Source organism: Cebus imitator, unplaced genomic scaffold (assembly GCF_001604975.1).
Source record: "Cebus imitator isolate Cc_AM_T3 unplaced genomic scaffold, Cebus_imitator-1.0 Scaffold147, whole genome shotgun sequence".
NCBI classification, from domain to species: Eukaryota; Metazoa; Chordata; class Mammalia; order Primates; family Cebidae; genus Cebus; species Cebus imitator.
In genome coordinates, this window is record NW_016107462.1 from 4,645,269 (window position 1) to 4,657,960 (window position 12,692).

General features: G+C 39.6%; 1 protein-coding gene across 14 annotated transcripts in view; it reads right to left on the reverse strand.

Moving 5' to 3' along the window:
* Positions 1–12,692, reverse strand: part of FOXP1 (forkhead box P1) — a 349,307-nt gene that overhangs the window by 72,524 nt on the left and 264,091 nt on the right. For all 14 annotated transcript variants that reach the window (XM_017542802.2, XM_017542805.2, XM_017542803.2 and 11 more), the window contains one exon: positions 7,446–7,650. In XM_017542802.2, coding sequence (XP_017398291.1) covers positions 7,446–7,650 — 205 coding nt within the window. The remainder of the gene's footprint in view (positions 1–7,445; positions 7,651–12,692) is intronic.

Below are 12,692 nucleotides of genomic sequence, written 5' to 3' on the forward strand. Positions count from 1 at the left end.
AGCGCACCGAGGAGCCACCAGAATATGGTAGTCACTGCAAGCCCTTGAGGGTCAGGGTCTAGTCCCTGCATGGTCACTAACTAGCTACGTGACGTGTGCAAGTGGTAACATCATTCTGGGTCCCAGATGCACCCTCTGTACAAAGAGGAGAATATCCCATAAGGTTACTATGAGGATTAAATGGGAAAATCAGTAAAGTACCAAGCCCTATGTCAAGTCTGCTGAGTGTTGTGTCTGGCTCAAAGTAAGAGTTACATAAATGTCAGCTGCATTCACATCATCACCATCACATATCAGGTCTTTTATCCTTTTTTTTTTTTTGAGATGGAGTCTCACTCTGTTGCTGCCCAGGCTGGAGTGCAGGGGCGCGATCTCGGCTCACTGCAACCTCCACCTCCCCGGTTCAAGCGATTCTCCTGCCTCAGCCTCCCGGGTAGCTAGGACTACAGGCACGCGCCACCATGCCCAGCTAATTTTTGTATTTTTAGTACAATGGTTTAACATGGTTTCACCATGTTGGCCAGAATGGTCTCCATCTCTTGACTTCATGATCTGCCCACCTTGGCCTCCCAAAGTGTTGGACTACAAGCATGAGCCACCGTGCCTGGCCAGTCCTTTTATCCCTGACAAGAGCAAAACAGAACCTTAAAGTTGAGTCGCTTGCCCTTGATCACAGAGCGAAGGTGTGAATCTCAAGTCAAGGTCTCGTGGTAGCTCCCATGGAAAGGAAGCAAATGGGGTCTGGTCCTTTCAGTCATATGATTTCTACTATTAGCTCACAAAAAAATGGCAAGCCGGCCGGGCGCGGTGGCTCAAGCCTGTAATCCCAGCACTTTGGGAGGCCGAGGCGGGTGGATCACGAGGTCAAGAGATCGAGACCAACCTGGTCAACATGGTGAAACCCCGTCTCTACTAAAAATACAAAAAATTAGCTGGGCATGGTGGCGCGTACCTGTAATCCCAGCTACTCAGGTGGCTGAGGCAGGAGAATTGCCTGAACCTAGGAGGCGGAGGTTGCGGTGAGCCGAGATCGCGCCATTGCACTCCAGCCTGGGTAACAAGAGTGAAACTCTTACTAAAAAAAAAAAAAAAAAAAAAAAAATGGCAAGCCACTAGTTTTGAGGACTGAACCTGTCTGGGATGTTAATCAAGTTTCTGGAGAAAAATCCTGTTCTAACAGTGTCAAAATCTCAGTGATAAACACTCTGCTTTCATTGCTTCTCAAACTTGAACATGCATTCCAAACCCCTGAGGCTCTGGTTACAATGTAGATCCTGATGCAGGTCAGGCTGGCAGGGGCAGAGACTGAGTTTCTAACAGCTTCCAGGTCATAACAGAGCTGCTGGTCCGCAGCCTCTGAGTAGCAAGACTGGAGGGTATGTAGGGCAAATGCAAATTCCTGCACCCCCAGCTCAGACTAAGAGAGTCCAGGTTTCAGGAGTAAGGCCTAGGAAGCTGTGTGTTTCACAAACACCCTATGAGAGTATCATCAGGGAATCTGAGAAACACCAGGGTAATTAATGCTGAAAGGTCAGGAGCCAGCAAACTGTTTCTGTAATTGGTCAGATAGTACATATTTCAGTTTTTCTAGGCTATATGGTTTCTGCTGCCACTACTCAAGCTTGCCATTGTAGTGTCAAAGTAGCCCTACATAGATAGTATGTAAATGAATGTAACAGTACCCCAATAAAACTTTTATTTACAAGAGAAAGCAGTGGGCTAGATAGTGTTATAGATTGTTTAAATGGCTTAACTCAAGTTGGCAGGAAGGAAACAGCAGTAACAATTTTGAAGACAATTTGGGGCAATGTGACCACAGGTTCTCCAAAATGCTCTAATGGGAAAGAAAGATTTAAAATAACTAGCTTGGCTCAGTACTTCAAATTGAAATAAATACAAACTGTCCTCTGATTTTGGGGGAAAAAAAAAAAAACTTGAATGAGGAAAAACCATTCAAAATAATGGGAGCTAGAGTTTACTGCTTAAATTTCTGATTCAATAGGCCCTACATATCAGTAAGAGAACATGCAACAGTTAAAGGCTTGTGTATCTGGAACAGTTCTGAAAACTAATTTCTAGAATTTTAGCAAGATCACTGACATTTATTCATGAACACAGAATTTAGTTTAGAAAAGAAAAAAAAAATGCAACACTAGGCATGTCCATATTTCAAAGTTCCTTGCCTTTTGAAAATAACAAGGCCTGTAAACGCAAATGTTATTGTTACATAGTCAAATACACGGCAATATGTCAAGAGGCCACAAATCAAAAACAGACTGTGTATCAAGTCAAACGGTCTATAAGTACACTAGCCAGGCAGAAACCTTCAGAGGTTATTTGATGGCAACTGCCAACTGTGGAGTAGAGAAAATGTAAGCAACTGGAATATATGGGGCTCCGTCAATAAATGAAGAGAACGAGGCAAGGAAGATCATGACTGGACAGAAGGCAGGTTAGACCTCATAGAGAAAAGCGCCCAGTGTGGGTCCTCTGTTTCTGAGAATATGATGCCCCCCAAAAAGCAGAAGCTGCCCAACCACCATCTGAGCAGGGTTTAAAGAAAGATCTTTGACCAAATGCTTAAGGACACCTTGGAACAAATATTTAGAACAGCTATGAATCCGAGAAATACCCAAGTTACAAAACATCTAATGATGGTGGCTGAACTGAAAGCAAATAAGCTGGGATCCGGAAAAAAAGGGAATATTTCTGATTTGGACTATAGAGGACAACTGAAATGGAATAAAAAGCATATGATGTGTTCATTGAGGAAACACAGGATTTAGAAGGCAGAGGAAAAGTGGGGATACATTAAAGGAAAGCAGCTTGTTTTAGATCTGCCTGTGTGCAAATCCCACAGAAGGTTCATTTTTGTTCTTTATGTGCTGTTTCAGACCAAAATTATTTATATCTTGTAAATCGCACTTACCCCACTTCATGAAAGGCCTAGTAAATAAGAATATATACCATAAAAGCATTAAAAAAAAATTCTGATATTTTCCTTTAAATGCAGTGATTTGCAAACAGTAAGTTAATAAATGTTTTGTCTGATTGATTTCGATTAAGTTTAAAATTTCTTTTAGGGACACTGATTTTATCATAATTTAGTATTCACTTCTAAGCTGAATAAAAACGTTTAAGTACTATTTTACAGACTAAAAAAAAGGCCTGAATTTGGATCTTGGATATGCCACTAACCAATTCTATGACCCTGGGTTATTTAATTTCTATTATTTGATTTCCTCATCTGTAAAATGGGTATAATAATCCTTACTGCTTCCCAAGTGAGCACGTGGATAAAGTGAGACATCACTCCATAAGCCAGAGTCTAGCCAGTGCTTGGCACAGAGATGGAACTGATTAAATGCGAGTTCTCGTCCCTTTCCCTAGTGCATCATAACGTAATATGATATTTCAAATTTTAATTCAGGCAATTACTTAAGTAGTAATTGCTATTTGTATTTACATAGCTGCTTTGATCCAAGAAGCTCAAAGGGCTTTACTAAATTTAGCATTTTAATAAATGTTTCATTTGCATTCTGTTGATTCTGTTTACCCACACCAAAACTTGGAATTTCCTAACGCAAGACAATCAGACAGGGAAACAAGACGGTCTCTTTACATTTACAGTTATCCCAGGCCTGAGTTTTGTCTATTTCCCTAAAAGTTGAGACTCTCTGTTCCTATGGAATCAAATGACGGGAAGAGGCTTGAATGCACCTGCTTATTCTTGCAGCTCCTTTAGCTGCTGCCATTGAACTTGATCCCCACCACATTTTTCTCAGGCACTGACAACAGAAGCATGTTTATTGCACCAATGAATTTATATACAATCAGCACAATAAACATTATTAAATTGTCGGGAGAAAATCAAAGCATGAGGCACAGTGCCAGTACTGAATTCTAATGATGCTGATGTCCATGATTACGCAGGGACAGGATCTTAACAAGCCTTGATTTGAACGTTGGCATCCGCCTCACAAATCACATGGGCCGCTCCTCCCGTAATAGTGCTGAATATTGATAAATGTCCCTACCCTGCGCAACAGGGAAGTGGGTTTCTATTGGCAATCTTTACCAAAGTGTGTTTTTTCCCTTCTCTACACTCAAGGGTTTACCCTGAATGATTTAATTATAATTTTCCTTGTGTAAGACAAATTAAAGAGGAGAGTAGGAGTGTCGTGCCAAGCACATTATTTATCTCAACAGATTGCAGCTCACCAAACCCCAGAGCTGCTGCTACTGCAGTGGCTGCTCACAGGAGCCAGCAAAATGCACGGGGGCAAGAGTGGGGGAGAAAGAGTCTTCCAAATGGCATAGAAATAAATACGTGACTCAGCTGAGATCATTAGCCATCTCGCTACTTTGAAAATAAACAAAAACTCTCACAACACTACCTTTATCCAACAAATGTTCCCATCGAGTACCCCCAGATCATGTCAGAAAGAAATCTTAAAGCGGCTAACCCAAGATGAAGGTCATGGGGCAAGATGGTAATTCAGTGTGGCAGAGACTCTTCCTTGCCCATCAGAATGGAGAGAAAAGAATATTACACAGAAATCAACGAAGAGCTTGGAAGGACACATATTTCACAAATGCACTGGTGAGTAAGAGAGAAACCTTATCACAGGCAGTGACAAGAAACTCCTGAGACAACTGGCAGATGAGTGGACAGTGAGACCAAACCTTTACAGTGACAGGTTTTTTTGTTTGTTTTGGTTTTGGTATTTAACTGGGTATCATATGTGATTTTTAAATTAAGCCTAATAACATAATGCTACATAATATTCATTTGAAATGTTTATATGTATACAAAGCTGGCTAACTAAAAATTGCCTTTTTTTTTTTAAGCCACAGGATCTTGCTCTATTGCCCAGGCTGGAGAGCAATGGTGTGATCACGGCTCACTGCAGCCTCAAACTCCTGAACTCAAATGATCCTCCCACCTCAGCCTCTCGAGTAACTGGAACTCCAGGTGCATGCCACCACATCAGGTTAATTTTTTTTAAAAGATGTTTAATAGAAATTGGGGTTCCTCTATGTTGTCCAGGCTAGTCTTGAACTCCTGGCCTGAAGCAATCCTTCTGCTTCGACCTCCCAAAGTCCTGAGATTACCAGCATGAACCACTGTACCAGGCCTAATTGAGTTTTCAATTCTATAAGCTTAAAACTTCTGAATTATCTTTAACTGAAGGTGCTCATTTGCCTTGTTAGCTACATTCAGTTAAAATGTGCTGACTAGAATTTTTCTTTTAATCTAGCCACATCTGGGAACCTACCAGATAATATAAACTGAGAGATTCAAGAGATTAAGTAGTGGCATACAATTTCATAGTTGCTTCTTTTTTGCATGTACAACTGGAAAACTCAGCCTGCTTTTACAACCAGATTAAGGCTCATTAAAATCTGAATTCTTTTCTGATCCATATTCTAATTCTGGTGTGTAGTATAATGAAGATTAAGCACAACTTTTGTGCAGACAAATAAGGACTATAAAAAAAATTCAAACAAACTTAGTCTCCTGGAATCAGACTGTCTCTTAGATCCATTTACTTTCAAATGTGCCGTAAGACATGAAAAAGGCTATTCTTCTCCCACTTGCCTCCTTGCTAATCTATCACCTGACTGCAGATATAGAACCTTTTAGAAAATGAAACTGAGCGCAGTGCATCTAAACAAGAAGAGTTTTCTATGTCACAGGAAATCTGTGCAGGCTCCACAATGGCCGACGAGACTGCACTAAATACCTTAAGTGCATCAGTCGGCATTTTTCAGTGTATGGCCTCCTGCTCTGCCTATGGATAAAGATGTAATTCAATCGCTCTGCAGCAAATGGACGCATCAACCTTAAGACATCAAAACCAAGTACAGCAAAGGACAACAGCCTAGAACCTTTTCTTTAATGCTATCTAAGGTTTACTTTCTTGGGAAAAAAAAAAAAAGACACTATAAGAGACTGTAAAGCAAGAGCTAAGATTGGCTTCTAGACATACGTATCTATCCTCGCTGGAAACAACACAAGCCACATCTCACCCAATGGCTCCAAACTGATTCTTAGTGTCCACCCTTCTATTCTTCAAACTCTTCTAAACCAATATGCTTAATGCCTCTGTTAGTTCTCAGGTGTCTGCCTCAGAAATTCCAAAATGATCTTGGAAAGACAGTTGAAACTTTTAGTTAAAGCACCTATATATTATCCTCGTCTGATAATCACTCATGGTTTTATGCTTGAACATGGGAGTGTGAGAGAGAGTGTGTGTGTGTGTGTGTGTGTGTGTGTGTGTGTGTGTGTATGTGTGTGTGTGTGTTCAGATAATATTTTTCCGGTATAAAGATATACATCTAATTAAACCAGTAGGCTTCTTAATGCTCAATATTTTGAGAAATATAAGAAATTATATTTGTAACTCTATAACTGAAATATATAAAGTTTATCCCCTGAGCCATTTTGATTAAAAAACAAAATACAGAATTTGCCTTTTCCTGCTAGAAATGGCATTTTTGTGTGTGGAAGCTCTGCATATGAAATATATAGAAAACAGTTTAGAGACGGTAAACTCAAAAAAAGTTTTCAACTTTAGGAACTGTATTTTCTACTCTTGAAAAACACTGAGAACAGTAGCATTAATGCTTCTGGGTACTAAGACATAATAACATGAATTAACAGCTTTATTTTCTTAGAACTGCATGCTAACATAACCTATTCCAGATCTCTAAGACAAGCTCAGCTTCAAGTAACACTCATGTAAAGCCCAGGACAATTCAAAAATAAAATATCTTAACTTCTCAATAGGAATACAGCTGCTGAGACAATGCTACACTATACCCTGCCATGAAGAGAAAGTGTGCTTTGTCTGTTTATGTGAGTATATACAACAGACCCCCTCGTCCACCTGCTGCCACCACCACTACCTCTTCTGTCTCTCCATCCTCCAAACCTTCACGCAGAATACATACGGAAAAGACCATGTGCTCCGGGGCACAATGATGAAAAACATGGGCGCCCAGCCTTCAAGGGGAGCAATGTAGAGTAACATAAGTTCTATGTTTTCTCAAACCATAATTCAAAATTGCCCACAGCAGACACTACTATTCCCTTAGAAGGCACTTCCAGCCAAGGAATTCAGCTTGTACGGAGTGAGCACTTGGCAGAAGGAGTAGGTCTGGAAGCCTGGAAATCCAACCCATCCAATGAGAAACTACACGACTTCTGCCCGGGTTCCTAAGCTGAGAGTAGATCTACATAAGTGCTAATTCCATGTTGAAAAGGTGAAAATAATTAGATGTTTCACACCCAAACCATGCTGAATACATTCTTCAGTAATTATATGCACATTCAAGTCACATGGATCCAATTAGGGATCACTGAGATATAGCGAGGCAGGGCCACCCACCCCTCTAATGTGAAAGGCAGTTTGGGACCCATCTCAGTGGCTGGTTCCTACCTTTCCCTTTTGGGAGTGTGGACTGAGAGCTGTCCGTTGGTAGAGGCATGTGGGTTCATTATTAAAGAGGTCTTGGAAGGTGCAGAGGAGGACACACATGTCGTGGTCAGATCCAAACTGCTGTGATTGTTGCCTGTGGTTTCTTCTGCAGTATGAGCACTGGTTACTTCTTTCCAGAGCTGCTGCAGTTCTGTTGGAATCATGCCTGAAACAAACAAATTGGATAATTAAATCAATTAACAGCTAATTCCATCCTCTTCAAACAGTAATTAAATCAAAGAGTCAGTAAACAAAGCCTAGTGTTAGGGGGGTTTTTTGGTGAGTGCAGTTTTTTTTCCCTCCCAACTCAGGCAGATGTGGTAGTAAAAAGTGTGTCCTCCTACTGAGCCACTGAGTGGAAGTTGCCCTCCTCGCACATAAAAGATTCAGGTGAAAAGGATTCAAAACACAGTTGCTTTGCCACAATAATATGCCTCTAACCATCCAAAGTGCTATTTCTCAATTTTTTATGACAAAAAGTAGATCGATGTTACCTTAGTTTTAGACACAAAGGGCTCAAAATAAATTAGTTCAACTATACTATTATGACAATATGAACTACAAAGTGAATAATTTTTGTGCTTAAGTCTTAAATGATGACAAATAGCTTTGTTATTAAATATAGTTTTTATTAATCACTTTTAGACATAAATTATGAATTCATATCGTCTTCCTGAAATGCTTTTCAACTTTTAACAGTCAAATTGATTATACTATGATTATTTCATTAACACACCTATCTTCCTCATTAATTTCGGTTTTGAGTACCACATGTTTAATTGATGGATGTGTCTACTGAAAAACTGTATAACTTTTTATACAAGTAACACTATTATTACTGTCATTTCTTAGATCAATGGTAATGAACCATTGCAGAATAAAATGAAAACGTAAAATAAACTTGGAGTAATAAAGTTCTCTTGTTTTTTTTAAAGGGGATCAAAATGCACATGGGCCTTTTAAGGAGTGAATCCAGCATTTTCCCCAAGAAGACACACAATCAGTATACCACTGTCACAACTATGGGCCTCTTAGTCTTTATCCTGGTGGCATGCCTCTTGCAGCTCAGGGTTTCCAAATCCCACCTTGATGCAGATTCTAGCCGATACATGCACAGAAGAAAAATATTCTAGATGCCAACTAACAACAACAAACAGTAACTTCCTTTGGGGGAACACTGAAAAGAAACCATAAGCCCTGAACATCGTAAGGCAATACCACGTGAGAAGTGGACCTCTGGATTGCAGTTCATTGTTTCAATCAACTGTAACATAGCCTACCCAGAAAGCCTGCCATTTTCTGACTATACAGCCGCAGCCGAAACATGCATGTTTCCTACCAAACCTAAGGTATTGAATTAAAAAAGAAGGCTGTGCGCATTATATTCATTTGAAACACATAATAAAAAATGCCAAGGTCTAAATTTAATTTATTTTTGTCATTTAGAATACAATGGATAGATAATCATCTCAACGTGATCAGCCAAACATCTTTACTTTGCTAAACTGTTAAAGATTTTAATTATGCTAGCATTGGAGAGCACTGGTCTAATGAGGCGATGGACTCCAGAGAATCCGAGTGGTTAAGAACTGTGAAATGAGTCTGATAGGATTTTTTTATATTCACCGTGGATCGTTTGCATATCAAAGAGGAGTAAATTATTGCACAGCAGACCAATAACCTTCCCCGCCTTTCTGAGGGGAGCGTTAACAAAAACAGTTGGTCTCTCCTAACGGTTCTCCACGAAAATGTTCAAATGCTCAAGTATTTGCAATTAATATATATTATAAAGGAGGCTTCAAATGATACATTAAGTGGTCAGATATTCTTAGAAGGCATCCTCGACAGTTTTCTTCTCCCTTCATAAAAATCAAATGCCAATTACATTTTGATGGATTTTGTCCCAAATGAGCATTTAGTTATTAGGCATATTCAATTATTACTTGTCCCCTGAAATTAAACCTCGGAGGCAAATTAAACAAAGGGAAAGGTCACTCCACAATCCCATGTCCGGTTTTGCTGCATCTGGGCTATTATTTCCAAACACCTTTCCAAGTGACAGGTGGGACGCATCTGTAGCTAGCAGGCCTGCCACTGCTGTCTGCACACCAACAATTACCTGTGAACACGGGTGACCCTCAGACCACTGTTTACTCAATGGAAACAATAGTTAATAGGCTTGTCTGCTGATGATAGCATATTGATATAAAACCACACAAGTCAACACCTATTTTTATTTTCTAGAGAGTAAACACATGAAAAGAACAAGCCACCAATTTTTCAACTCAAACGAATTGATTTCTGGGTCAGCTGCATGGGAGACGGGAAGACGAGGACAGGGTTCTCAGAACTGTGTTAACTCCCACTTTCCCTCGAAGAAAAGCAGAACTTCGATGCTGTTTTAAAAGCAAACTGTTTAGCAAATAAAGACAAAGACAAATGTATTCACCACTTGATATACCTACAGGGTGCATTAATGTTACTCTGCTCGCCACCTATTCCAATGGGCTGGCACATCAGTTTCATTATCCATAGAGAAAAACAGTAAATAAAAATAGTGACTCATTAAGTGACAACAGCGATACTTCTGGGTCAAACTGCAATGTGATAATTACTTTTAAGAACGTTCTCAACACGCTTAACACAGAGGCAGTCAAATCGCTCTCCTCCATCGATGCCATGCATTGTTAGGGGTGTTAAACCGTTAGTTCAATGAACACTACCTACCAAAGGGTGTTGTTATGTGACAGCTAAAATCTCATGTTAGACAGATAAAAGGTAACCTAGTCACTCATCAGACTTAAATGGATATCAAATTTCCAGAAAGTATGCATTTCTTCCAAAATGGAAGACTAAGAATAGTACAAAGTTAAATCCATTAGCAGGTACATAACCAAGCATGTAATTTTCTGCTACCCAGAGTTTACATTTTAAAAATTAAAAGGTCAGGATGAGACTGAAAGAATATTTCTATATGAAATTACTGGTGCTAGGGAGGATCAGATGATTAATGAGACCAAGGTGAAAAGCAGATATGCTAATTATGTAAAACAGAGAGAAGACCCTACAATCACCTTAAAAACAACAGAAAATATCCCTCCATTTCATATTATAAAACCTTCAGGAAAAAAAAAGGCCTTCAAAATATTAATTATCTATCTATTCCTATACTTGACATTTCCATGTTTAAGGTTAACTCGGCAAGGCCATGAACAGGTATGTAAAATAATCTTGATGATTTCATTATGAAGTGGACATTACCAGTATCTTTAACAGATAACCCCTATGCCTTGCAAGGTTTCTTTTTCCAAGACAACTGGCCCCTTCATTATAGAAGAAAACGCAGGCACAGGTTTAAAAAATGTATGTTGTGGGGACAGATGACAGATTACTGTTCATGGAACTCAATTTTACAACCCCAGGTATCAGTGGCTCAAAGACAAACAGAGTTGATCAACCTTTTTTTGTCCTTGTACATCCATACCCAGGTGACCATGTTCAAGCAAGCAGAAAGTTGATTTAAACCTCATAATGACATCGGTTTTAAGCCATCATCTCTCTGATAAAAAAAAAATTGTGTTCTAGTCCAACATGACTGAATTCTCCAGCCACTTTGGGTGAGGGAGTTAGGGAACAAAACCAACCTTGATTCAAAGAGATGGAAACAGCACTGGTAGTCCACTTTACTGCAAGAACCTGACACCAAAAATATTTATGTTTACATTTATGCCATCTCAGGTGCACACAGAGGCACCCCTTAGACTTCAAATATGCTTCTTCCTAATGTTGCAGGGGCTAATCGTTATAGCAGACTGCTAAGCCTATCAATCAATGCCATGACTAGTGAATTACCTACCAGTGTCTCTTGATATGTTACTGCAGAGATTACACTTCATGCATCACCACATTCATTTCTTTCACATTACACATGAGCTTGTCTTGTCACTGCCCAATTGCCCTCTTTTGGACAGCTTAACTGATGTACTATAACAATGAACCTTAGTGAGCAAACTTAGTAGTATAGGAGTGGTGGGAAAAGATGAGAGAGGTTGGAGCTTGGGTCCAGTAGGTGTGTCAGAACAGCCTGCCATGTTTCCAGCAATAAACCCAAAGGTGTAATTAACGTATGCTATGACATTCTGCAAGCACAAAAATGCATTAGCTGATGTACATATATATATATATATATATATGCCTTCTTTTCTCCTTGTATTGCTTGGTTATGACATCTTCTGTTTTGACAGTGGAGATGCTGAGTATGTATCGAGCAGTCACGGCAGAAAGGAGTGGAGGGGCAAGAGAGAAGTTAAGAGGAAAAAGCCCTGGTCTCAATATTAAAAACAAAAACAGACTCATAAGGGAAAGAAGATGGGTGTGGTTGACTCAAGAGAAAAGATCAAATGCAGACATGCTTCCCTGGTCATGCTTTCACTTGACCCCAAAAGTTACCAAACAAATGACCATACCTTAAGCAACAGAAGGAGGTTCCACATTTTTAACCTTCTTCAGAAGGCAACTGAATCGAAGACACCAACGGCTTTAGCTACTAGCCTTTAAGGCACATATAAACCAACATCCAAACTTACTAGAGTTCAAAGAACTTCTGGCCTTGAAGAGGCAACTCAACTCTGCTCTACCATGCATGGATGGGGGAACTGCGCTTCAAAACATAGGCATGGCACTTTCTACTTTCTCTTTCCTTCCTTCCAGCCTGTCCGCCCTCCCTCCCTCTTGACATCCCTTCCTCCTTCCCTCCCACCTTCCTTTCTAGTTCTGAATAATCCATCTGCTTTCACATCACATATGTGAAAGTCAGAGTTGCTTAAACCAAGACAATGTCCTAAAAACGCCTAGAGTTCCCATTTGTTTCTGATGTCCATCACCCTCAGGATAAAATGTCAGTGGGCTTTTCAAAAGAAATTCACTAAATGTTTAAAATCTTACTCTTCAAGAAATCTCAGAGGTTGAAGAACTGGGGATGGAAATGGTACCTGTTCTGATGAGTGCAGAACTAATTTGTTCAAAAATCAACAGATGAATGTCAAAAGAAAAAAAAAAAGAAACTAAACAAAAAACCACCTTGGCTGTCGTAACAGAAAGTGGTTGATTTTAACCATTTACAGAAAAGTAAACCTGAATTTATCCCTAGATATTAAAACATGGCATTTGCTAAGATTTAAAATAGCACACGTTACATGGTTAAAAAAA